The 26,411-nt window shown below is 48.1% G+C and overlaps 1 protein-coding gene across 1 annotated transcript; it reads right to left on the bottom strand.

Moving 5' to 3' along the window:
* Nucleotides 1–16,564, bottom strand: LOC141112669 (fibulin-7-like). Its single transcript, XM_073605663.1, has 8 exons — nt 16,423–16,564; nt 15,850–15,921; nt 11,942–12,092; nt 11,255–11,425; nt 5,724–5,843; nt 1,976–2,113; nt 1,753–1,891; nt 1–526 (listed from the first exon to the last, which is right to left on the bottom strand). Exons 2-8 carry the CDS (start codon nt 15,910–15,912, stop codon nt 166–168), a joined length of 1,143 nt encoding a protein of 380 aa, XP_073461764.1. The 5' UTR covers nt 15,913–15,921; nt 16,423–16,564; the 3' UTR covers nt 1–165.
* Nucleotides 16,565–26,411: the final 9,847 nt, after the last annotated feature.

Raw genomic sequence — 26,411 nt, 5'->3', positions numbered from 1 at the left:
CACAGTGATCTACCAGCACGTTGTTATAGAAGATCTGCCAATGTAACAAAGAGGGAAAAGCACTAGGACGTTTGCGTATAAAGTGAAGCAGAAAGCTCCCACCTGACCTCATCCGCAGTGCCTATAATACTGCAGAGTGTGGGTCACCCCTCTCCTCACCAGAGTCTAGAATGGGTACTGAGATACAAACAGAGTGACGGTAAAGATGTGCCTCCCGAGAAACCCCTGCCCAGACATTTCCGCCATCTCCACGTCCACCTGTATCTCAGCCGGTCCAGTCAGTTGTTTGGTCAGGATCAGTTCTCCCCGGTGTCTGCCAGCTTGCCGCACCTCCAGGCCACGCTGACCTTTGCCTCTTGTGATGGTGAAGCGTTGGCCATCTCCTGGAGACCGCGGTGCCGTCATGGTGAACAGGACTCGAGGAACCGGCAGCTGGGACTGTACGCCAATGTAGTGAAAGGAGACAGAATGGGGGGCTTCCAGGCATGCGGCGCTGCCCACGTGGCATGGTGTCCGTTCACACTGACTGCAGAAACAGGAGGAGACCAGGTGAGAGGGCTGAGCAGATACAAGATGAGGAGCACAGGTCACATACATTTATAATGTGATGTAATCACCCAGCCCTCTCCACCTTGTCCAATCAGAGAATGACTTGCATTCATTGAGAAAAATGTGAATGGTGCCTGTGCTGTGCAAGTGACTCCTCTGTGTATAATATGCAGCTGCTCAGCATGACACACAGTAGATAGTAGCCACTTTAACAGCAGTCCCAAAGGAATGTAATTTGCATATTTATGTTAAAGAGGAACATCACTATATCCTCCTTTTTTGTTTTCTTTTTAACTCCCGGTTAGTTCTAGATTCACATACTCACCTGCCCAGTGAATCCAGGGTTGTCCTGCTGCAATCCTCTGCTCAGTTGCCAGGTCCTGTGCATCTTCTTCTGTGATGTCATTGGGAGTTGGCTGCCTCTTCTGAGTTCAGGCAGACAGTCCCTGATGTTGTACCCCAGCTCCACACTCCGGCCGCTGTGTGTCCCCACTGCTACAGCCTTCAGGAATATGTTATGTGCATATTCCAGGAGGCTACAGAGAGGAGGAGACGTAATACTTGCCTCCGCAAAAATGGTGGCAAGTGGGCAGGACTGGCTTAACAAAAACCATATAGGGATAGGAGTGCAATAATGCTTTGTGTATCTATTGAGTAAAAGTTTGCTTTTACCAGCCCTTTTAAAAACAATGCCCTCCCTGTGTGACAGATATCTTATCTCAACAGTTGTTAGGCGACAGGGTTATTGTTTTGAGCCCCTGAGAGCTCCACCTAGAGGCCAATCCACAAATTACAATTACCTTCATTATCACATCATATTCTCTGGCATTTCACAGCTAGAAAGGGGCGTCCTTTACAGCAGTGGTCATCAACCCTGTCCTCAGGGCCCACTAACAGGCCAGGTTTGCAAGATAACCAATACATCACAGGTGACATCATTTGCTGCTCAGTGATTGCAGTGTTCTAGTCTGCATCTCCCCCAAGGTAATACATAAAACCTGGCCTGTTAGTGGGCCCTGAGGACAGGGTTGATGACCACTGCTGTAAAGGACGCCCTTTTCTAAACCCATCGTAAAATCTTCTTCTACAGCTACTCTACGTGCCCCTGTCCTTTGAGCCGAGGAATTCATTTATTTGGTTTCCTCCTGAAGCTTTTCTAAGTCTTCCATTATCTGTAGACCTTGAGGAGGAAATCACACTCACTATGCAGAGGTCTTCATGTAGGTTGTGTTGTGTTTGGGTTTGGGGCACTCGGGGCGGACGCACGTGAAGCCACCATACAGATTGACGCAGGTCTGTCCTCCAGCACAGGCACTCTGCTCTGACACGCACTCATCGATATCTGAGAGGAGAGGAAAGGAAAGGAATGGTGAGGCGGTCATGTGATAACCGTCTGGGTATTTATGTCATAGATGGAGCGACTTACCCTGGCACCTGTTCTGTGAAGAATCCAGCAGATACCCCTGTGGGCAGACACATTGGTACGATCCAGGAGTATTGACACATTCATGGACACAAATCTTCACAAGTGCACTTCCATGGAACAAGCTGCATTCATCGATGTCTGCAGAGGAGGGGGGAGAGAAACTAATAAAGACTTGCGTTAATCCTATTTTGTTGAGTTTTCCTAAAATATACATAAAGCCAAAATGTCCTTTATCTTTTGGATAGAATAGGTCTCAATGGTTATTTTGCTACCTGTGTCCCATTGTGGAGATTTCTCTTTACTTCTTTTCTTGTAGGCACAATAGGAAGTGATGCGTAATCTCCTCTTAGATAGCTGTCACCAGGACAGGCATTTCCATTGGAAAGTGTCCCTCACCTCCAGTTTCGTTGATAATCATACCATTTGAGATTTCCTATCAGTCTTTGTCAACAGAACAATGTAGAGGGGCTCACCAGTGGGAACACAGACAGCAGGAAAAATCTGATAGGCGTTCTGATCCTTCCACACTCCATCCAACACTAAATATGTTTTGTATAGATATGCAGTTTAATAACCCGTACACTCTAAGGCTAAAAGGTATGGGAACCCCTCTCCCGATGATGTAGTTCAGGTATCCTCAGTAAAAAGTTCTGTTAATAATGCACCATACAAAGACATTGTAGACGATTGTGTTCTTCCAACTTTGTGGTAACAGTTTGGAGAAGACCCTTTTCTGTTCCAGCATGACTGTGTTCCTGTGGCTCTATAAAGACATGGTGTCACCTGCTTAACATCTGGTCCGATCGCTTGGCCCTTTTGAACTCCCACCCGGTGCACCCAGGCCACCCATGCGGCTGCAGCGGGTGGTGACTTACCATCCCGGGCAGTGGTTTTGCTGGACGATGGTCGTTCCGCCCCTTGGGTTGCTGCGCAACCCTGGGGGTTGCTTGGCTGCATCGTTCTGGCTCCGCCCACATGTGCATTGGTGGGAGCAGGCATAGCTCCACCCCTTTTGGACATGGTCGTGCCACGTGCCGTGTTCCTGGGGGTTAGTGGTGGAACGCATGCCAGCCCAGCATGGCGCCATGCTACGCTGGGCGGCGTGACGGCAGAGCTAATTCCTCTTATGGGGTATTTAAGGTGTGTAGCCTGGGGGGTCCTGTCACTTCCAAACGCTCCTTGGTAGCAAGGGGATCTCTACCTCCTTCCAGGGGAAGCCTTAGCCCATATCCTTCTCTGGTGAGTAATGCAAGGACACTGTTTTTTATTTTTTGATTGTTTTATAATAGCCAGTACATTGGTCTTGTATAGAGTCATATAGTGTAGGATACAAAGTAATTACATTTCATGCCTTACTTTGATTATTGGAATCTTTTGTATATATTTTTTTAACTCGATAGGTAAATCTCCATGTTGTTATGCTGATCACAGCAATCGTGTTATATACATATATTTCACACAGGCCACCTGGCCTGAAAGCTGCATACTCCACCAGACTAGTGGCTAAAAAAAATCTTTAAAAAAAAAGGTATTAGCCACGCCTTTCGCAGCAAGTATTTGTATGTCATGTATTTTTTTTAAATCCTTTATAGCATAATAAATTTCTATTTCTATTTTTTACACACTTTTGTTTGTGGGTGTTATATCACCACTAGGGCCTTTAAAATCCCATAAGGGGGAACCCTGTTCTCTGTATCCTATAAAGACATGGTGTGGCCAGGTTGGTGTGGAGGAACTCAACTGTTCTGCACAGAACCCTAACCTCAACCCTACTGAACACTTTTGTGATGAATCGGAATGCTGATGGTGAGCCAGGTCTTCTCATCCAATATCAACACCTGACCTCACAAATCGGCACACATTTCCACAGACACCCTCCAAAATTTTGTGGAAAGTCTTCCTAGAAGAGTGGGGGCTGCTACAACCACAAAGGGGCAACTCTATAAAAACGGCCATGGGGTTGGGGGCAACCCCATTTTACTGGCCATGGGGATGGGGGCAACCCCATTTTACTGGCCATGGGGATGGGGGCAACTCCATTATAATGGCCATGGGGATGGGGGCAACTCCATATTAATGGCCATAGAGGGATGGGACAAATCCATCTTAAATGGCCATAGAGGGATGGTACAACTCTATATTAAAATGGCCATAGAGGGATGGGACAACTCCATATTAAATGGCCATAGAGGGATGGGATAACTCCATATTAAATGGCCACAGAGGGATGGGACAACTCCATATTAAATGGCCACAGAGGGATGGGACAACTCCATATTAAATGGCCATAGAGGGATGGGATAACTCCATACTAATGGGGATGGGAGCAACTCCTTATTAATGGCCATAGAGGGATGGGGTAACTCCATATTAATGGCCATTGGAGAATGGGAGCAACTCCACATTGATGGCCATGGTTTTGGAAGTGGATGTCCAACAAGCTCATAGAGGTGTGATGGTCAGGTGTCCATAGACTTGGCCATGTAGTGTATAAACCAGTCTGTATGTGATGATTAGATGAGGAATGGAAAGTGCCTAATAGTGGAGTGTTTCTGTTCCTACAAAGACCATACCTTCCATACTGCACTGCGAACATGATAAGAACATAACTGCTCTTCCGAAAAACACTTCAGATCCATTAAAATGCTCATTTGTATGTTTTGTCCCTTTTATCCTCTTATCCACAATCCTCAAACTCCTGGACTGTCAATGACCTTCTCTTCTAGAAGCTTTGAGATCCATGGATGCCAACATACCATGCCTGGCACACTTCCGGCCACTGCCACCTGCTCCACAATCCCCGCAGAGCTGGGAAAATCCCTGTGGATTTCTGTAGGATTGGAAATAAGAACAGAAGGAGATTGTAGAGTAGTGCACAATGGGAGGAAGTCTGCAGGATATCTGCAGACTGGTGCCAGAGAGGGTAGTGTTGCTAACACCATTACACTCACATTACTCAATGGTGGGGTCAACCATGTTCTTCCTTAAGGCTGGGTTCACACCTAATACCGATGCGGGTCCCAGCAGGGGTCCTGTGCATCCCCGTTCACTGTCCGATTTCAACCCAAATTTTTGGCTTAATTCAGACCTGAAACGGACCAAAACACGCACAGGGCTCCTGTGCAAATTTGCACTGGAGCCACAGCAGAGATATGTGAACCGGCTCCATAGAGAGCCAGTCAAAACCTCCTGCTATTTCGAATCAGATGCAGGGAACCCGCCTGCCCCTTTCATTCACTAGATTTACCTTGTGGCCTTTACCAAGGGATGTCTGCATGTAAATGCAATCTTCCTAGGAACACCCATGTCCTACAAGGAAAGGAGGAACCAAGGAAGGTAAAATTTAAGCAAATTAAACTTCATATTTAAACTGTTATATACAAAGATATAAGAAAAAAAATAAGTATCTGAAAGTATGCATCACAAGGTGCCAGCTGTGCACCCTAGAAGGCTCTCAGGATGTATTTTTCAGCTGACTGCTGGAGAAATGCCCATAATTCAGTTCATTTTTATCCCATTAATTACCTTTTAATTAAATAACTCAACTTCGAGTCCATGTTAAAGGTTAGATCCCCAGCAAACTATGCACTACATTCTGTAAATTTGAAGACCTTCCCTCTAACACACATTCTGTTTTGGAACATTGTGAGGGCACAGTCCTCTCACGCAGATTTGGCAGTGCGGCCAATACTCACACAATACCCCTTACCACCATATACCCCCCCCCTTCTTCTCCCCCACTGGTTACCCTGACAGACGCCTCCTGTCTGGATCACATAGCCATCATCGCAGGTACAGTGCTGAGTCCCATGAAAGGAAGAACACTTGGCGGGACGAAGAAGGGTCGTGTTGGTGGTAGACGGTGATTCTGTGGACAGAGAAACTTGCATTGACACAGGGCATGGTGAGATTGTGTTGCAGCTGAATCATTAACAAACCAGAGAGACAACACCAGCTATCTGTATCAGGGTCAGTTTGATGATGCAGAGATCTCCAGATTCCAGAGCACAATGCCAGAATCTAACCCATGGCTGTGTGCCTACAACAAATTGTACAAATGTATGACTTTTAAGATCTCCAAACACAATGTTGCTTATATAATGGAATCTAATTGAATATGCTATTCCGTGGGACAGAGGACCAGTATGACAGGCATTTTTTAGAAGGAGGTCAGCAATGGCAGCGTACCAATTTCTTTAATGACAGGTTCCCCTTAAGGATGCTGTCATAATCGTTTTCTAAAGAAAAAGAGAAATAATTTAGGGTGAAAGTGAGCAAGTTTGTAAACTGATGCAGGTTTTAAGTGAACATGTTTGGATGGGACTTTCTAAGCATTCAGTATATCACACGTATACATCCATTTCATTCACATTGAAAAACCACACTTGATTGTGTGCCTTTCTGCTACCAATTAAATACTGTAGATTACAGGTAGGTGATCTCTTTGGCTTGATACCCCAGGATGGCGTGATTGGAGCAAACCTCTCCTCTGATACTCACACATGAAGGTATGACATGGTCTCTTTTTGGGCCATATATACCTTGCCCTTTTTTTTGCTTTGTAAGGTGTTTTATACAAGTTTTATAACCTTACTTTATATACAGGTGCATCTCATAAAACTAGACCATCATCAAAAAGTTAAATATTTTCAGTTATTCAGTTCAAATTTTTTATAGATGCGTTACACACAGAGTGATATATTTCAAGCATTTCTTTCTTTTACTTTTGACGATAATGGCTTACAGCTAGTGAAAACCCAAAATTCAGTATCTTGGAAAATTTGAATATTACACAAGACCAAAAAAAAAAAGGATTTTTAATACAGAAATGTTGGATTACTGAAAAGTATGTCCATGTACAGTATAGTATGCACTCAATACTTGGTCGGGGCTCCTTTTGTATGAATTACTGCATCAATGTGGCATGGAGGCGATCAGCCTGTGGCACTGCTGAGGTGTTATGGAAGCCCAGGTTGCTTTGATAGCGGCTTTCAGCTCATCTGCATTGTTGGGTCTGGTGTCTCTCATCATTCTCTTGACGATACCCCACAGATTCTCCATGGGGTTTCAAGCACAGTGATTCCATGATCATTAAACCAGGTAGTGGTACTTTTGGCAGTGTGGGAAGGTGCCAAGTTCTGCTGGAAAATGAAATCAGCATCTCCATAAAGCTTGTCAGCAGAGGGAAGCATTAAGTGCGCTAGAATTTCCTGGTAGAGGGCTGCGGTGGCTTTGGACTTGATAAAACACAGAGGACCAACACCAGCAGATGACATGGCTCCCCAAATCATCACTGACTGTGGAAAAGTTTGCATTTCATTTGGAAATCGAGGTCCCAGAGTCTGGAGGAAGAGTGGAGAGGCACCGAATCCAAGTTGCATGAGTGAGGTCCAGTGTGAAGTTTCCACAGTCAGTGATGGGGAGACATGTCATCTGCTGGTGTTGGTCCACAGTGTTTTATTGGTCTTATGTAATATTCAGATTTTCTGAGGTACTGAATTTTGGGTTTTCACTAGCTGTAAGCCATAATCATCAAAATTAAAATAAAGAAATGCCTGAAATATATCACTCTGTGTATAATGAATCTATTTAAAATATATGAGTTTCATTTTTGAATGGAATTACTGAAATAAATTAACTTTTTGATGATATTCTAATTTTATGAGATGCACCTGTATACAGTATTTGTATCTTTTTTTACATTTGGACTTTTTTCAGCTTTTTTTTTCTAGAGCAATAATTCCCTTTTGTGTGCTGCACCTGTTCTACTTGTTCGGGACTCCATTAGGACCTAGACTGTGTGGCTGAGATATGATCATTTTATAGTATTGTTATGGGCACTAGGCACAGAGTCATTTATTGTGGACAACTATTGAAGCATTTGGTGGGGGTTCTGGCAGTCAAACATGGGGCAAGATTGATGATGTCTCTATGTAATGTTTATGGATATTGGAGAGCTTATTTTTTGTATCCCTTTAAATCCACTCAGTTTTTTATTTGGATTGATGTCCGTAGGTTCTTGTGATGGAGAGGACCTTGATACTTGCTGGGGGGACTACACTATAACCATTTAACATATGAATTGTTTTTGATGGCACATACTTATGTGTTGTAAGTTCATTGCAATGTTGACCTGTGCCTATTTTGTATGTTTTTCAGTGTGTGGGAATTCTCTTCTCACCCAAAGACGAAAGAAAATTTTGAAACGCGCTGGAAATAGAGAGATTTGTACATACCAGCTATGACTGTATATTATTTTTTTTAGTCTTTGGGGTTTTTTAATTTGTGATACCAGTTTTTAAGTATTTGTTAATTAAAATTATCTTTTTTTTATGGATGTATACGTGATATACTTGAATGCCTAAAAAATCCCATCCAAACATGTTTACTTGTTGCAGTTTATTAAGGGATGTTGGCAATCAGGTTCTGGGTGAAACCACTCCCAAATACAATGTGTAATGATGGTTGTTTTAATATATATAGTTTTAAAAAAAGAAAAAAAAGAAGGATTTCCAGAGCACTATGGAATACCTAAAGAGACGGCACAGTAGAAGCTGGCTGGCTTTGTATGACTAAAACCTCAGATGGAGCAGTATGGAGGGATGGGGCAAGTCACTGATCTGGAGGGGGTGGGGGGTTGCAGAGACTGTTCTGAAATGGGAAAGAAGGAGATGGAGTCACTGGCTGCACAGTCTTGTTCTGCAGTACAGTCTATGATCATATTGTACACTCCATGGAGGTGCAGTATACTTTAAAGTCATGCAGTACTGTCTATGGTCAGTAAACATTATGGTCATGCAGTACACTTTATTGCCATGCAGTACAGTCCAGTCTATGGTCCTGCAGCACAGTTTATGGTCATGCAGTACAGTCTACAGTTGTGTAGCAAAGTCAAGTCTATGGTCCAGCAGTACAGTCTACAATCATGTAGCACAGTCCATGGATGTGCAGTATACTCTAAGGTCATGAAGTACAGTCTATGGTCAGTACACTTTATGGTTATGCAATTCAGTCTACAGTTGTGTAGTGCAGTCCATACACTCTATGGCAGTTTATGCTCATGTAATATAGTCTATGACCCTGCAGTACAGTCTATGGTCATGCAATGCACTCTACGGACATGTAGCATTCTCCAAGATAATGCAATACAGTCTATGGTCAGTACACTCTCTGGCAGGGGTACGGAATTAAAATTGGAGGTCTGGTAACATTTTCTTTCTGCAGAGGTCAGAATCTCATTTTTGTTCTAGGACTCAGGCCCTTTACATCACTGCCTCCTTTACATCAGTGGCCTGAGTCCCCCCTTTCACATCACATCCCCCTTTAACATCACAGACCCCCCCCCCCTTACATCTCAACCCCCTTTCACATCAGAGCTTCCCCTCCCTCACATCACAGCCCTCCAACATCACAGCCCCCCTGGTAATCACAGACCCCCCTTACATTAGAGTGCTTGCAATCACAACCCTCCACCCCCCAACATCTCAATCACAGCCCTTCTCCTCACATCAGAGTCAGACCCTTCATTTTACAGCCCCCCCCTCACATCACAACCCCCCATATTACAGCCCCCCCCTCACATCACAGCCCCCCCAAATCACAGCCCCTTTACAGTAATACCTTAACACAGATTTGCAGAGGGTGGGAGGAATGGCAGGGTGGGCTCCTTCTGAATGTATACTCCTGCCTGCTGCCGCCACTGCTATTCAACTCACAGCAGGGAAGAGTGTGGGAGGCACGAGAAAGGTCTGCAGGAGCTGCCCAACTCTTCTTGTTAAAAAGTGAGTGACCTATTTGTTAATATGAAAGGTTTGGCAGCTTCTGCTCTCCCTGTAGTCCTGCAGGGTCACTGATGTAAAGGACCTGAGTCATAGAACAAAAATGAGATTCAGACCTCTACAGAAAGAAAATGTTACCAACCGGACCTCAGATTTCAAATTCGGTACCCCTGCCATAAAGTGTACTGAGCATAGACTGTACTGCATGTCCGTGGAGTGCATTGCGTGACCATAGACTATATGGCGGACTGCAGTCCAGACACAGACCAAGTGACAGTCTTGTCCATACTGCAGCTGCACCACTTAGCAGCCTGAGTGGACTCCACTCCTGCCGCCGCTGCAGCGGGTAAAAGTCACAGACACAACATTGCAGAGGGTGGGAGGAATGGCAGGGTGGACTCGTCTTCTGTATATACACACACATCTGCCTGCTGCTGTTAAATTTACAGCAAGAAAGAGGGTTAGAGGCAGGAGAAAGGACTGCAGGAGCTGCCCAACTCTTCTTGTTAAAAAGCAAGTGACCCGCTTGTTAGTATGGAAGGTTGGGCAGCTCCCGCTCCCCCTGTAGTCCTGCAGGTTCACTCGCTTTTTAACAAGAAGAGTTGGACAGATCCTGCAGACCTTTCTCGTGCCTCCTGCCCTCTTCCCTGCTGTGAGTTTAACAGCAGCAGCGGTGGCAGTCAGGCAAGAACATACAGAAGAGGAATCCACCCTGCGATTCCTCCCACCCTCTGCAATGTTGTGCTTGTGACTTTTAACGGCTGCAGCGGCGGTGGGAGAGGAGTCCACCCAGGCTGCTAAGGCCGCAGTCTGGACAGGACTGTCACTCAGTCCATGTCCGGACTGTGGTCCGCCATATAGTGACGCTTGCTCTATGATCATGAAATACACTCTAGAGTAATGTAGTGTGGTTCTGTAATCGGCTGTGCAGTCCTGCCTATGGTCATGCAGTACCATCTGCAGTCAGAACACTCTATAGTCATTCAGTATAGTTTATGGTCGTGTATTACAGTCTATGGACATGTAATACCGTAAAGAACAGTCTGGGGTTATGAAGTTATTCCAGTTCTGAAGGAAAGGAGCACAAAGATCAGCTGTTCTCCTGGAAATGTATACTTTGTGTCTGGGCTTTACACCTGTCCGCAGAAGAGAAGTGACCAATTCAATTTCCCAGGTAGTCCCAGGACACACGAACGCTCATAGAACACTTTCTGTATCACATATGTGTGTGGGGGTGAACACAGCCTCATACCTCCTTATGGGAGAACTGGTCAATTTATCTTCCAGTATTCTCTGACTCCCCAAATATTGTGGTCCTGCAAGAGCCAGTACAGCCTGAACATAGTGGGCATGCTGGGATTTACAGTTCACCAGTAGCTGGTAAGCCAGAGATTGTTTGCCAACGTTAATAGTTGATGTGTAAATATCCACAGAACCAAAATCTGTAAAATGTAAAAATGCAACCAGCCAATCAGAAGTGAGCATGTGCTGTGATCCATACCTGTGCAGCTGGCTGCTTGTCCGCTCCAGGTCTGGTTGTCCTGGCAGGTTCTGGTCTCAGAGCCGAGCAGGTGGAACCCCAAATCACACAAGAAATGCACCTCATGTCCTACGTTCAGCTTTCGGCCCAGCATGCGCCCATGACGAGGAGGCTTCAGAGGAGGGCAATTGTCTAGGGTTGGAGGAAAGCAGGGTGATGGGGATAAATTAATACCGCATAAGTAGGTTTATGAGTGAAAAGGAGGGTATCAAACAGGTGACAAATATTGACAATGAAGTTTAGCGGGTCAGTCAGAGCTAGGCTGGCCATACACTATACAATCCAATTGTACAATTCCCTTTAGATTTGATAGAAAATGGCCTGTTACGGTCTGCCCTCATATTACATTGTTTGCGTAAATTCAATCCTTTACAACAGTTATACGGATTTCTTTGGCTGTAGGGCCAGTCTTGTTCTGGGGAGATCTCCTATCAGTGTCATGGTCAACTACCAGCAATCATTAGCCAATAGAATGAACTCTTGATGACATTGGGACTGTGCAGCCAATCACAATGGTCAGGAATCTTACTTACTGGCCTCGGCCATTAAAGGGTTAAAAAAAGATTGTAAAATCAGACCGTACCATGTAAGGCCAGGTAATGTAGAGGTGCAGGAAATAAGAGAGAGGGTCCCCAGAATTGCACCCACCTTTCCCATCTTCCTTCTGCAGATGGGTCCTCAGCTGGTTCAGCCTTCGGCTTAGGGTCCTCATTCCTCGCAGGTAGGACGCCTCATGATCGGTGAGCAGCTTCTGGACCTGACGCAGAGTTCGGAGAGCCTCTCGCTGCTCTGAGCAGGTCTGGGGGGACAAACCATATACCAATCATCACTCAACACCAACAGCCTGAAAACCCCCTCCATGTACAAGAAGTGGGGGGGCTCACCGGGGAAGGTAACAGAACTCACCTAATCTCAGGAGAAAATGTATAAAGCAGCAGCAGCAGCAGGTGCTCGGACAGAGAGAGGCTGCCATTGATCACTGTATTAGGAACATCTACCCTGGTCTGGTTTCAGGCCTCCATTGTAGATCTGTCTATTGAAGGCCAGTGGTGGCTAGTGCTGAAAAAAAAAATTGGGGGGGACCCAGAGGATGACGTGAGACTTACCTACAAATGGAGCCCTCCAGCGGTCACGGCTCCCCTGATTCCCAGCGGCTTCCGTGTTAACCCGGTCTTCTTTCCGGGTTCAAAATCTTTGGCCTCCTGACAAGCAGCCAGAAACCAGAAGTGACGCGATGGCGAATATTGATTTGCTAACAATCAAAAGCGAGGCGCAGAGGCGAAACTAAAACAAGCCAAGTGGAGCCTCAGGCCTGTTTCGCACAGTATTTAGCTTGAATAAGAGCGGTGTGAACAGCAAGCTTTGACAAAGCAATTACAGAGCTTTCAGCAAGCTTTCTTGAAGCTTTTAAAATACCATTCAGCTGCAGTTTGTAAATGCTGAACACAAATCCTAATGGGAGTGCTGATTGCCACTTTAAAGTGGTTGTAAAGTCTCAAGGTTTTTTAACCTCATGCATTCTATGCATGAAGGTAAAAAAACTTTTTTGTGCAGCAGCCCACCCTAATACTTATCTTAGCCCATTCTCGACCCAGCGATGTGCATGAGTGCCTTGGTTCTCCGGGGACTCTGCCTCCTCAATTGGCTGAGACAGCAGCGGGAGCCATTGGCTCCCATGGCTGTCAATCACAGCCACTGAGCCAATCAGGAGAGAGAGGGGGCGGGCGGAGCTGTGGCTCTGTGTGTGAATGGACATGCAGAGCCACAGCCTGGAAACAAGCAAGCTTGGGTGCCCCAATTGCATGCTGCCTGCTCTGGGGGCACTCGCAGGAGGAAGGGGCCAGGAGCGCCGCTGAGGGACCTAAGAAGAGGAGGATCGGGGCTGCTTTTTACAAAACAACTGCACAGAGCAGGTAAGCATGACATATGACATGTTTTTTTTTTTTTTTTTAAGAAGACTTTAAAATCACTTTAAGCAAGCTGCTAGCAGGCTTCAGCAGGCTTTCAACAAGCTACAAGTGCTGAAGTCTGCTAGTAGCTTCTTTAAAGTGGCAATCAGCATTCCCATTAGGATCTGTGTTAACTAGGGATGAGCTTCGAGTTCGAGTCAAACTCATGTTCGACTCAAACATTGGCTATTCGCCAGTTCGCCGAACAGTGAATAATTTGGGGTGTTCGCGGCAAATTCGAAAGCCGCGGAACACCCTTTAAAAGTCTATGGGAGAAATCAAAAGTGCTAATTTTAAAGGCTTATATGCATGGTATTGTCATAAAAAGTGTTTGGGGACCTGGGTCCTGCCCCAGGGACAGGAGGAACACCTGCGTCACACAGCAGGAGCCTCCCATGGATGCGGAGCGGCCCAAGAACGAAGAAGGGAAGAAGACGCCGTGGAGGAAGATGCCGGATGAGAACACCGAAGGAAGAACCAGAAGAACCAGAAGAAGATGGAGGAAGAAACCGAAGGAAGATAGAAGAAAGAAGATGGAAAGAAGAAGCATTTAAATAAAGGAATTGTCAAAAACTGTCTCTTGTCATTTTTAACTTTTTTGACAGTTTTTTGGTGAAATGGTAGGGGTACACCCTTACCATTTCACACAGGGCTTCCAGATTTCGATAAGCCCCCCCACCCACAGACCCCCACAACCACCGGCCAAGGGTTGTGGGGATGAGGCCATTGTCCTCATCAACATGGGGACAAGGTGCTTTGGGGGGGACCCCAAAGCACCCTCCCAATGTTGAGGGCATGTGGCCAGGTACGGTTCAGGGGGGGGGCGCTCTATCCTCCCCTCCTCTTTTCCTGTGGCCTGCCAGGTTGCGTGCTCGGATAAGGGTCTGGTATGGATTTTTGGGGGGACCCCACGCCAATTTTTTTTAAATTTTGGCGCGGGGTTCCCCTTAAAATCCATACCAGATCTGAAGGGGGGGACCCCTACGTCATTTTTTTTTAAACTTTGGCGTGGGGTTCCCCTTAATATCCATACCAGACCTGAAGGGCCTAGTATGGAATTTAGAGGGACCCCCACGCCAGTTTTTTCTTTTAATTTTGGTTCGGGGTTCCCCTGTGGGGAAATCCCATGCAGTTTTTATCAATTAACTTTTAAGTGTATTGTCGGACCGGCAATTCATTAAGAGCCGCGAGTAGTTTTAAATGACTTATTTTCCTTTGAAATGTCATCTTGCTGTCAGACTGTTCTAAACACGGGAAACATGCGCCCCTTTACAGGCATACTATAGACACCCCCCAGGTATGAAACTTAAAGGAATATTACACTTTTATTGTTTCACTTTAAGCATTATTAAAATCACTGCTCCCGAAAAAACGGCCGTTTTTAAAACTTTTTTTTGCATTGATACATGTCCCCTGGGGCAGGACCCAGGTCCCCAAACACTTTTTAGAACAATACCATGCAAATTAGCCTTTAAAATGAGCACTTTCGATTTTGAACGTTCAAGTCTCATAGACTTCAATGGGGTTCTAACGTTCGTGCAAAGTTTTGGTCTGTTCGCAAGTTCTGGTGCGAACCGAACCGGGGGGGGGTGTTCGGCTCATCCTTAGTGTTAACATTTAAATGCAGATCCTAATGCTGAAGCCTGCTAGCAGCTTGTTTAAAGTGGCAATCAGCACCCCCATTAGGATCCGTGTTCAACATTTACCAACTGGAGTTGAATGGTACTTTAAAAGCACCATCCTGTGTGAAACCGGCCAATCTCTTCCCTGAGCCGATTCAGAAAATGGAAAATCTGCAACACTGTACAGATCTCTGAGGAGAAGGAAACATTGTATATGGCAATTTCCTTCCAGATACATAATAAAATAATTTCATTAGCTTTTTATTTTTCAGGCAAGTTGCAGACCCTAGGACTGTCCTCCTGACCTGAAACAAGCATGCAACCAGGGAAGTCAGAACACCTGACTCACCCATGCTTGTTCCTATGCATTAAAGGAAGTCGGCTTCAGAGTCTACATCCAGTAGAAGAGTGGCAGTTCCAATATTCCTGAACTAACATTGAAGGGGAACCGCCCACTGTGATCAAGGTGAGGTGCGCCCGCTGTGATCGAGGCGAGGTGTGCCCACTGTGATCAAGGTGAGGTGTGCCCACTGTGATCAAGGTGAGGTGCGCCCGCTGTGATCAAGGTGAGGTGCGCCCGCTGTGATCAAGGTGAGGTGCGCCCGCTGTGATCAAGGTGAGGTGCGCCCGCTGTGATCAAGGTGAGGTGCGCCCGCTGTGATCGAGGCGAGGTGTGCCCACTGTGATCAAGGTGAGGTGCGCCCGCTGTGATCAAGGTGAGGTGCGCCCATTGTGATCAAGGTGAGGTGCGCCCGCTGTGATCAAGGTGAGGTGCGCCCGCTGTGATCAAGGTGAGGTGCGCCCGCTGTGATCAAGGTGAGGTGCGCCCGCTGTGATCAAGGTGAGGTGCGCCCGCTGTGATCAAGGTGAGGTGCGCCCGCTGTGATCAAGGTGAGGTGCGCCCGTTGTGATCAAGGTGAGGTGCGCCCGCTGTGATCAAGGTGAGGTGTGCCCGCTGTGATAACCCGCAGTGACTTGGACTCACCTGGCTAGCGGAGGGGCCCAGAAGATGGAGGGCGACGCAGAGCAGCAAAACCGCCTTCACCATGGTGACAACCTGCAGGGAGGAAAGCAGAGTCAGATAGCGGGTGACATCTACCCCCCCCCTTACCCCTCCACATTAAGTATTGATACAATGTTTCATCTTCAAAGACAAATAAAGAAGAATTTGTATAAAATGTCACAAATTTTGGAAGTCGGAGGATCTCGGCGGTTGGGTAAATGTTACAATTACAACAATGTATGTAGCTCATAACATAAAAACATTTCAGAATATCCAGCGGGGACTTCCACCTCCATCACTTTCATTTTGTTGTCAGGGAATAAAAATAAAATTAATGAAATTAAATAAAAATCCAAAATGTGGAATGTGGAAGGGGTGCAACATGAAAAAAAATTTTTTTATATAATATATTAAAGAAAGAGGAAAGAAAATCTGATCAGAAATCCACTGACTGTCTGCAGATCATTCCACCTACATAGATGGACATTCCCTGTGGGGTCCCCCCAATTTGTAGCATTGTTCTAGCTGTCCCCCCCCCCCCCCCTAGACACTTACCGTATGATGAGCTCCGCAATGATTCGGCTACTATGTGACTGCGCAGGATGTGTGCTGTGCAGACCTCATTACCTCCACATTCCTCTCCGGCCACGAGTCGCCTCCCCGCACAGCAAACACAGCAACAGGTCTTGTTTGTGAGGGGCTGAGTCATTCCTGCAGAGCATCACACTTCATCATATAAAGATGCAGAGTATCGCACCGTATCACAACTTACAGAACATCATACCTCATCATATATAGCTGCAGAGCATTACACCTCATCATATATAGCTGCAGAGCATTACACCTCATCATATATAGCTTCAGAGCATCACACCTCGTCATATATAGCTGCAGAACATTACTCCTCGTCATATATAGCTGCAGAGCATTACACCTCATCATATATAGCTGCAGATCATTAGACCGCATCATATATAGATGCAGAGTATCGCATCACAACAAATTACAGAACATCACACGTCATCATATATAGCTGCAGAGCATTGCACCACATCATATATAGCTGCAGAGCATTACACCTCGTCATATATAGCTGCAGATCATTAGACCGCATCATTTATAGCTGCAGAGCATCGCATCACAACAAATTACAGAACATCACACTTCATCATATATAGATGCAGAGCATCGCACCACATCACAACAAATTACAAAACATCACACCTTATATATAGCTGCAGAGCATTACACCTCATCATATAGTGTAGATCAAGAACATCACACACAATATATATATTAGATAGATTCACTGGCCTAGGCTATAAGAAGATTGCCAAGACCCGGAAACTGAGCTGCAGCATGGTGGCCAAGACCGTACATTGATTTAACAGGACAGGTTCCACTCAGAACAGGCCTCGCCATGGCTGACCCAAGAAGTTGAGTGCACGTGCTCAGCATCATATCCAGAGGATGGAGGTTAGGGGTGTACTCACTTTTGTTACCAGCGGTTTAGACATTAATGGCTGTGTAAGTTATTTTGAGGGGACAGCAAATTTACACTGTTATACAAGCTGTACACTCACTACTTTACATTGTAGCAAAGTGTAATTTCTTTAGTGTTGTCACATGAAAAGATATAATAAAATATTTACAAAAATATGAGGGGTGTACACACTTTTGTGAGATAATAAATAAATATATATATATATATATATATATATATATATATATATATATATATATATATATACACACATATATATACACACACACAGTATACAGTATAGGCAGAGAATCACACCTTATATAAAGCTGCAGAGAATAAAACCTTATCATATATATATCCACTGAACATTATATAAACATGCAGAGCATTACGCCTCATCAGAATTATATGATGAAGTGTGATGCTCTGCATGCATATATATGGTATGATGCTCATTATGTATATACCCACAGAGCATTACAGCTTATGATCACCACTCCTTGTCATGTACCCCCCTATATAAGGTGTGATGCCCTGCATATATATATATATATATATACAGGGCATCACACCTTATATAGGGGGGTACATGACAAGGAGTGGTGCTCTGGAGATAAATAAAATGAAGTGTGATGCTCCCTAACTCATCTGATGCAATGATCTGTAGGAGTATCATACAGCCTTCTGCACACCCTAAATACCATCCCGCCATTTGTCACATACAGTATACCTGAGCATAACAGCTCAAAAGATATATATTGCAGACCATTACACCTTATTAGATATAGACTGCAGAGCATTACACTTTATCTATATTGAATGAATAGCATCACACCTCAACAGATAAAGACTTCAGAACATCACCAGATACACATTACTGAGTCAAGTCCTTTATGAAAATAATTGAGAGTTGTGGCCCCCTGTAGAGGGGGGAGGTCATACTGGGAGTTGTAGTTCTCCTGTGGACAAGGGAGGTCATACTGAGAGCTGTAGTTCCCCTGTGGATGAGGAGGGTTATGCTTGCAGTTGTAGTTCCCCTGTGGAGGAGGGTCATGCTGGGAGTTGTAGTTCCCCTGTGGACAGGGTAGGTCATGCTTGGAGTTGTAGTTCTTCTATAGAGGAGGGAGGTCATGCAGGGAGTTGTAGTTCCCCCTGTGGAACAGGAAGAGGGAGGAGGACATGCTGGGACTTGTAGTTCCCCTGTGGAGGAGGGAGGCCATGCTGGGAGTTGTAGTTCTCCTGTGGATGGAGGTCATGCTGGGAGTTGAAGCTCCCCAGAGGAGGAGGAAAGTCATGCTGAGAGTTGAAGTTCCCCCTGTGAAGGAGGAAGGTCATGCTGGGAGTTGTAGTTCTCCTGTGGATGGAGGTCATGTTGGGAGATGTAGTTTCCCCCTGTGGAGCGGGAAGAAGGGGGAGGTCATGCTGGGGGTTGTAGCTCCCCAAAGGAGGAGGAGGAAGGTCATGCTGGGGGTTGTAGCTCCCCAGAGGAGGAGGAAGGTCATGCTGGGGGTTGTAATTCCTCTATGGAGGAGGGAGGTCATCATGGAATTTGTAGTTCCCCTGTGGAGGGGGGTCATTCTGGCAGTTGTAGTTCCCCTGTGGAGGAAGATCATGCTGGGAGTTGTAGTTCCCCTGTGGAGAGGGAAAGAGGGGGAGGTCATGTTGGGAGTTGTAGTTCCTCTGTGGAGAGGGAAGGTCATGTTGGGAGTTGTAGCTCCCCTGTAGAGAGGGAAGGAGGGGGAGGTCATGATGTTGGGAATTGTAGTTCCCCTGTGGAGCGGGAAGAGGGGGGAGGTCATGCTGAGAGTTGTAGTTCCCCTGTGGAGGGAGGTCATGTTGGGAGTTGTAGTTCCTCTGTGGAGAGGGAAGGAGGGGGGGGTCATGTTGGGAGTTGTAGTTCCCCTGTAGAGGGAGGTCATGCTGGGAGTTGTAGTTCCTCTATGGAGAGAGGAGGGGGAGATCATGCTGGGAGTTGTAGTTCCTCTGTGTAGAGGGAAGGAGGGGAGGTCATGCTGGGAGTTGTAGTTCCTCTGTGTAGAGGGAAGGAGGGGAGGTCATGCTGGGAGTTGTAGTTCCTCTGTGGAGAGGGAAGGCAGGGGAAGGTCATGTTGGGAGTTGTAGTCCCTCTGTGGAGAGGGAAGGAGGGGGAGGTTATGTTGGGAGTTGTAGTTCCCCTGTGCAGGAGGGAGGCCATGCTGGGAGTTGTAGTTCTCCTGTGGATGGCGGTCATGCTGGGAGTTGAAGCTCCCCAGAGGAGGAGGAGGAAAGTCATGCTGAGAGTTGAAGTTCCCCCTGTGAAGGAGGAAGATCATGCTGGGAGTTGTAGTTCTCCTGTGGATGGAGGTCATGTTGGGAGTTGCAGTTTCCCCCTGTGGAGTGTGAAGAAGGGGGAGGTCATGCTAGGGGTTGTAGCTCCCCAAAGGAGGAGGAGGAAGGTCATGCTGGGGGTTGTAATTCCTCTATGGAGGAGGGAGGTCATGTTGGGATTTTTAGTTCCCCTGTGGAGGGGGGTCATGCTGGGAGTTGTAGTTCCCCTGTGGAGGGAGATCATGCTGGGAGTTGTAGTTCCCCTGTGGATAGTGAAGGAGGGGAGGTCATGTTGGGAGATGTAGTTCCCCTGTGGAGAGGGAAGGTCATGTTGGGAGTTGTAGCTCCCCAGTAGAGAGGGAAGGAGGGGGAGGTCATGATGTTGGGAATTGTAGTTCCCCTGTGGAGCAGGACGAGGGGAGAGGTCATGCTGGGAGTTGTAGTTCCCCTGTGGAGGGAGGTCATGTTGGGAGTTGTAGTTCCTCTGTGAAGAGAGAAGGAGGGGGAGGTCGTGCTAGGAGTTGTAGTCCCCCTGTGGGGAGGGAAGGCGGTGAGGTCATGTTGGGAGTTGTAGTTCCTCTGTGGAGAGGGAAGAAGAGGGGAGCTCATGCTGGGAGTTGTAGTTCCCCCATGGAGAGGGAAGGATGGGGGAAGTTATGTTGGGAGTTGTAGCTCCTCTGTGGAGAGAGAAGGAGGGGGAGATCATGCTGGGAGTTGTAGCTTCTCTGTGAAGAGGGAAGGAGGGGGAGGTCATGTTGGGAGTTGTAGTTCCTCTGTGGAGAGGGAAGGAGGGGGAGGTCATGTTGGGAATTGTAGTTCCCCTGTGGAGGGATGTCATGCTGGGAGTTGTAGTTCCTCTGTGGAGAGGGAAGGAGGGGGAGGTCATGTTGGGAATTAAAGTTCCTCTGTGGAGAGGGAAGGAGGGGGAGGTCATGAAGGGAGTTGTAGTTCCCCTGTGGAGGATGTCATGCTGGGAGTTGTAGTTACTCTGTGGAGAGGGAAGGAGGGGGAGGTCATGTTGGGAGTTGTAGTTCCTCTGTGTAGAGGGAAGGAGGGGAGGTCATGCTGGGAGTTGTAGTTCCTCTGTGTAGAGGGAAGGAGGGGAGGTCATGCTGGGAGTTGTAGTTCCTCTGTGGAGAGGGAAGGCAGGGGAAGGTCATGTTGGGAGTTGTAGTCCCTCTGTGGAGAGGGAAGGAGGGGGAGGTTATGTTGGGAGTTGTAGTTCCCCTGTGCAGTAGGGAGGCCATGCTGGGAGTTGTAGTTCTCCTGTGGATGGCGGTCATGCTGGGAGTTGAAGCTCCCCAGAGGAGGAGGAGGAAAGTCATGCTGAGAGTTGAAGTTCCCCCTGTGAAGGAGGAAGATCATGCTGGGAGTTGTAGTTCTCCTGTGGATGGAGGTCATGTTGGGAGTTGCAGTTTCCCCCTGTGGAGTGTGAAGAGGGGGGAGGTCATGCTAGGGGTTGTAGCTCCCCAAAGGAGGAGGAGGAAGGTCATGCTGGGGGTTGTAATTCCTCTATGGAGGAGGGAGGTCATGTTGGGATTTTTAGTTCCCCTGTGGAGGGGGGTCATGCTGGGAGTTGTAGTTCCCCTGTGGAGGGAGATCATGCTGGGAGTTGTAGTTCCCCTGTGGATAGTGAAGGAGGGGAGGTCATGTTGGGAGATGTAGTTCCCCTGTGGAGAGGGAAGGTCATGTTGGGAGTTGTAGCTCCCCAGTAGAGAGGGAAGGAGGGGGAGGTCATGATGTTGGGAATTGTAGTTCCCCTGTGGAGCAGGACGAGGGGAGAGGTCATGCTGGGAGTTGTAGTTCCCCTGTGGAGGGAGGTCATGTTGGGAGTTGTAGTTCCTCTGTGAAGAGAGAAGGAGGGGGAGGTCGTGCTAGGAGTTGTAGTCCCCCTGTGGGGAGGGAAGGCGGTGAGGTCATGTTGGGAGTTGTAGTTCCTCTGTGGAGAGGGAAGAAGAGGGGAGCTCATGCTGGGAGTTGTAGTTCCCCCATGGAGAGGGAAGGATGGGGGAAGTTATGTTGGGAGTTGTAGCTCCTCTGTGGAGAGAGAAGGAGGGGGAGATCATGCTGGGAGTTGTAGCTTCTCTGTGAAGAGGGAAGGAGGGGGAGGTCATGTTGGGAGTTGTAGTTCCTCTGTGGAGAGGGAAGGAGGGGGAGGTCATGTTGGGAATTGTAGTTCCCCTGTGGAGGGATGTCATGCTGGGAGTTGTAGTTCCTCTGTGGAGAGGGAAGGAGGGGGAGGTCATGTTGGGAATTGTAGTTCCTCTGTGGAGAGGGAAGGAGGGGGAGGTCATGAAGGGAGTTGTAGTTCCCCTGTGGAGGATGTCATGCTGGGAGTTGTAGTTACTCTGTGGAGAGGGAAGGAGGGGGAGGTCATGTTGGGAGTTGTAGTTCCTCTGTGGAGAGGGAAGGAGGGGGGGTCATGTTGGGAGTTGTAGTTTCCCCGTGAAGAAAGGTCATGTTGGGAGTTGTAGTTCCCCTGTGGAGAGGGATGGTGAGAGGTCATGCTGGGAGTTGTAGCTCCCCTGTGGAGGGAGGTCATGTTGGGAGTTGTAGTTCCTCTGTGGAGAGAGAAGGAGGGGGAGGTCATGCTGGGAGTTGTAGTTCCTCTGTGGAGAGTGAAGGAGGGGAGGTCATGTTGGGAGTTGTAGTTCTTCTGTGGAGAGGGAAGGAGGGGGAGGTCATCCTGGGAGTTGTAGTTCCCCTGTGGAGGGAGGTCATGTTGAGAGTTGTAGTTCCTCTGTGGAGAGAGGAGAGGGATGTCATGCTGGGAGTTGTAGTTCCTCTGTGGAGAGGGAAGGAGAGGGGAGGTTATGTTGGGAGTTGTAGTTCTTCTGTGGAGAGGGAAGGAGGTGGGAGGTCATGCTGGGAGTTGTAGTTCCTCTGTGGAGAGGGGATGACATGCTGGGAGTTGTAGTTCCTCTGTAGAGAGGGAAGGAGGGGGGAGGTCATGCTGGGAGTTGTAGTTCCTCTGTGAAGAGGGAAGGAGGGGGGAGGTTATGCTGGGAGTTGTAGTTCCTCTGTGGAGAGGGAAGGAGGGGGAGGTTATGTTGGGAGTTGTAGTTCCTCTGTGGAGAGGGAAGGAGGGGGAGGTCATGCTGGGCGTTGTAGTTTCCCTGTGGAGGGAGGTCATGTTGGGAGTTGTAGTTCCTCTGTGGAGAGGGAAGGAGGTTATGCTGGAAGTTGTAGTTCCTCTGTGGAGAGGGAAGGAGAAGGGAGGTTATGTTGGGAGTTGTAGTTCCTCTGTGGAGAGGGAAGGAGGGGGAGGTCATGTTGGGAGTTGTAGTTCCCCTGTGGAGAGGGATGGGGGAGGTCATGCTGGGAGTTGTAGTTCCCCTGTGGAGGGAGGTCATGTTGGGAGTTGTAGTTCCTCTGTGGAGAGAGAATGAGGGGGAGGTCATGCTGGGAGTTGTAGTTCCTCTGTGAAGAGGGAAGGAGGGGGGAGGTTAGTTGTAGTTCCCCTGTGGAGTGAGAAGGAGGGGGAGGTCATGCTGGGAGTTGTAGTTCCTCTGTGGAGAGAGAAGGAGGGGAGGTCATGCTGGGAGTTGTAGTTCCTCTGTGGAAAGAGGAGGGGGGAATGCTGGGAGTTGTAGTTCCTCTGTGCAGAGGGATGGAGGGAGAGGTTATGTTGGGAGTTGTAGTTCCTCTGTGGATATGGAAGGAGGGGGAGGTCATGCTGGGAGTTGTAGTTCCCCTGTGAATGGAGCTCATGTTGGGAGTTGTAGTTCCTCTGTGGAGAGAGAAGTAGGGGGAGGTTATGCTGGGAGTTGTAGTTCCTCTGTGGAGAGGGAAGGATGGGGAGGTCATGTTGGGAGCTGTAGTTCCCCTGTGCTGGGAGGTCAGGTTGGGAGTTGTAGTTCCCCTGTGGAGAGGGATAGGGGGTCATGCTGGGAGTTGTAGTCCCTCTGTGGAGAGGGAAGGAGGGGGAGGTCATGTTGGGAGTTGTAGTTCCTCTGTGGAGAGAGAAGGAGGGGGGAGGTTATGTTGGGAGTTGTATTTCTTCTGTGGAGAGGGAAGGAGGGGGAAGGTCATGTTAGGAGTTGTAGTTCCTCTGTGGAGAGAGGAGGGGGAGGTTATGTTGGGAGTTGTAGTTCCTCTGCGGAGAGGAAAGGAGGGGGTGGTCATGTTGGGTGTTGTAATGCCTCTGTGGAGAGAGGAGGGAGTGGTCATGTTGGGAGTTGTAGTTCCTCTCTTGAGAGGGAAGGAGGGGGGAGGTCATGCTGGGAGTTGTAGTTCCCCTGTGGAGGGAGGTCATGTTGGGAGTTGTAGTTCCTCTGTGGAGAGGGAAGGAGGGGGAGGTCATGTTGGGAGTTGTGGTTCTTCTGTGGAGAGGGAAGGAGGGGGGAGGTCATGCTGGGAGTTGTAGTTCCCATGTGGAGGGAGGTCATGTTGGGAGTTGTAGTTCCTCTGTGGAGAGGTATGGGGGAGGTCATGCTGGGAGTTGTAGTTCCCCTGTGGAGGGAGGTGCATTCCTACCGGCAACGGAATAAGACATCAGTGAAGGGAGACAAACCAGAGGATGAAGACGTCGCCGAAGGGAGAAGAAATCAGAAGGAGAAGAGACGCCGGAGCTGCTTCAATAAATTACTTTGTCAAAAACCTGAGTACTATTTTTTAATTTTGACTCTTTTTTTGGGGGTGAATGGGTAGGGGTACAATGTACCCCAAACTCATTCACATAGGGTGGGGGCCGGGATCTGGGGGCCCCCTTGTTAAAAGGGCTTCCAGATTTCGATAAGCCCCCCACCTGCAGACTCTGAGAACCACCGGCCAGGGTCGTCGGGAAGAGGCCCTTGTCCCCATCAACATGGGAACAAGGTGCTTTGGGGTGGAGGGGCACAGGCACTCACCCCCCATGTTGAGGGCACGTGGCCTGGTATGGTCCGGGGGGGGGGTGCTCGCCGTCCCCCCTCCCCTTTCATAACCTGCTGGGCTGCGTGCTCAGATAAGAGTCTGGTATGGATTTTAGGGGATACCCCAGAATTGTTTTTTTTTTTTTTTAATTATGGTGAGGGTTCCCCTTCAAGATCCTCAGTGCACAAGCCACACCGCAAGTTGGATCATCATGATCCGATTTCTGGTGCGACTTCTATTCAAATTAATGGGATCTCATAGGGAACCATTGATTTTGACATGTCAAAAAACGCTTGGCGAAGTTTAATGCAGCTGTATCCAGCGTTAAGCCGCATTTAGCAGCTTTTACCATTGTCAGACATTTTTACAGCTCTAATGCCGGTCCCCAGAACGCGCTGGCCCTGGGGTTTTTGTTTGCAGCTTGAAAACGCCTATGCCTTTTACAGCTCCTAAAAGCCTGTATGTGCATGAGGCCATAGAATAAGATTTAAGCTGCAAAAAAAAAAAAAAAAGTCTGATGCTGCTAAAAGCAGCTGTAAAAACGCCCTGTGTGCATGAGGCCTTATGTGTGAATGGGGTGTAAATGTAAATATTGTAAGATATCATAGGGGGGGGGGGGTGTATGACACATCTGCATTGTAAACGTATTGGTCCAATGGGAGATTTTGTTGCTGACCCACTTTGAAGTATTACAAAAAAGTCAGTTTGGAACCAATGGGTTCATATTTGGGGCTCTGTATCTTTAAATCTGCACAATAAAATCATAGCGTATTGTAAATGTTAGAGTGATGTATGTGTGACAACTCTGTGTAATCATTATTTTATATATTATATTATGTTATATTTAGTTTTTTTGTGTTGAATATATTGAATATTGATAGCAAGACCACTGAATTGCAACTGTCTGGTGGCTTGACTCTAGTGAACACAGGGGCCACAGGAGGAACACAGGGACCACAGGGGCCAACACAGGGGCCACAGGAGGAACACAGGGGCCACAGGAGGAACACAGGGGCCAACAGGGGCCACTGGAGGAACACAGGGGCCACAGGAGGAACACAGGGGCCACAGGAGGAACACAGGGGCCAACACAGGGGCCAACGGAGGAACACAGGGGCCACAGGAGGAACACAGGGGCCACAGGAGGAACACAGGGGCCAACGGAGGAACACAGGGGCCACAGGAGGAACACAGGGGCCACAGGAGGAACACAGGGGCCACAGGAGGAACACAGGGGCCAACAGGGGCCACTGGAGGAACACAGGGGCCACAGGAGGAACACAGGGGCCACAGGAGGAACACAGGGGCCAACACAGGGGCCAACGGAGGAACACAGGGGCCAACGGAGGAACACATGGGCCAACAGAGGAACACATGGGCCAACGGAGGAACACATGGGCCACAGGAGGAACACATGGGCCACAGGAGGAACACATGGGCCACAGGAGGAACACAGGGGCCACAGGAGGAACACAGGGGCCAACACAGGGGCCACAGGAGGAACACAGGGGGCCACAGGAGGAACACAGGGGCCACAGGAGGAACACAGGGGCCACAGGAGGAACACAGGGGCCACAGGAGGAACACAGGGGCCAACACAGGGGCCACTGGAGGAACACAGGGGCCACAGGGGCCACAGGAGGAACACAGGGGCCAACACAGGGGCCACAGGAGGAACACAGGGGCCACAGGAGGAACACAGGGGCCATAGGAGGAACACAGGGGCCACATGAAGAACACAGGGGCCACAGAAGGAGTTCTTCTGTGGAGGTGGGAGGTTATGCTGGGAGTTGTAGTTCCTCTGTGGAGAGAGGGGGAGGTTATGCTGGGTGTTGTAGTTCCTCTGTGGAGAGAGAAGGAAGGCATGCTGGGAGTTGTAGTTCTTCTGTGGAGGGGG

This window comes from Aquarana catesbeiana, linkage group LG11 (genome assembly GCF_042186555.1).
Source record: "Aquarana catesbeiana isolate 2022-GZ linkage group LG11, ASM4218655v1, whole genome shotgun sequence".
Taxonomy (NCBI): Eukaryota; Metazoa; Chordata; class Amphibia; order Anura; family Ranidae; genus Aquarana; species Aquarana catesbeiana.
This window is presented reverse-complemented; position numbering and strand designations above follow the sequence as displayed.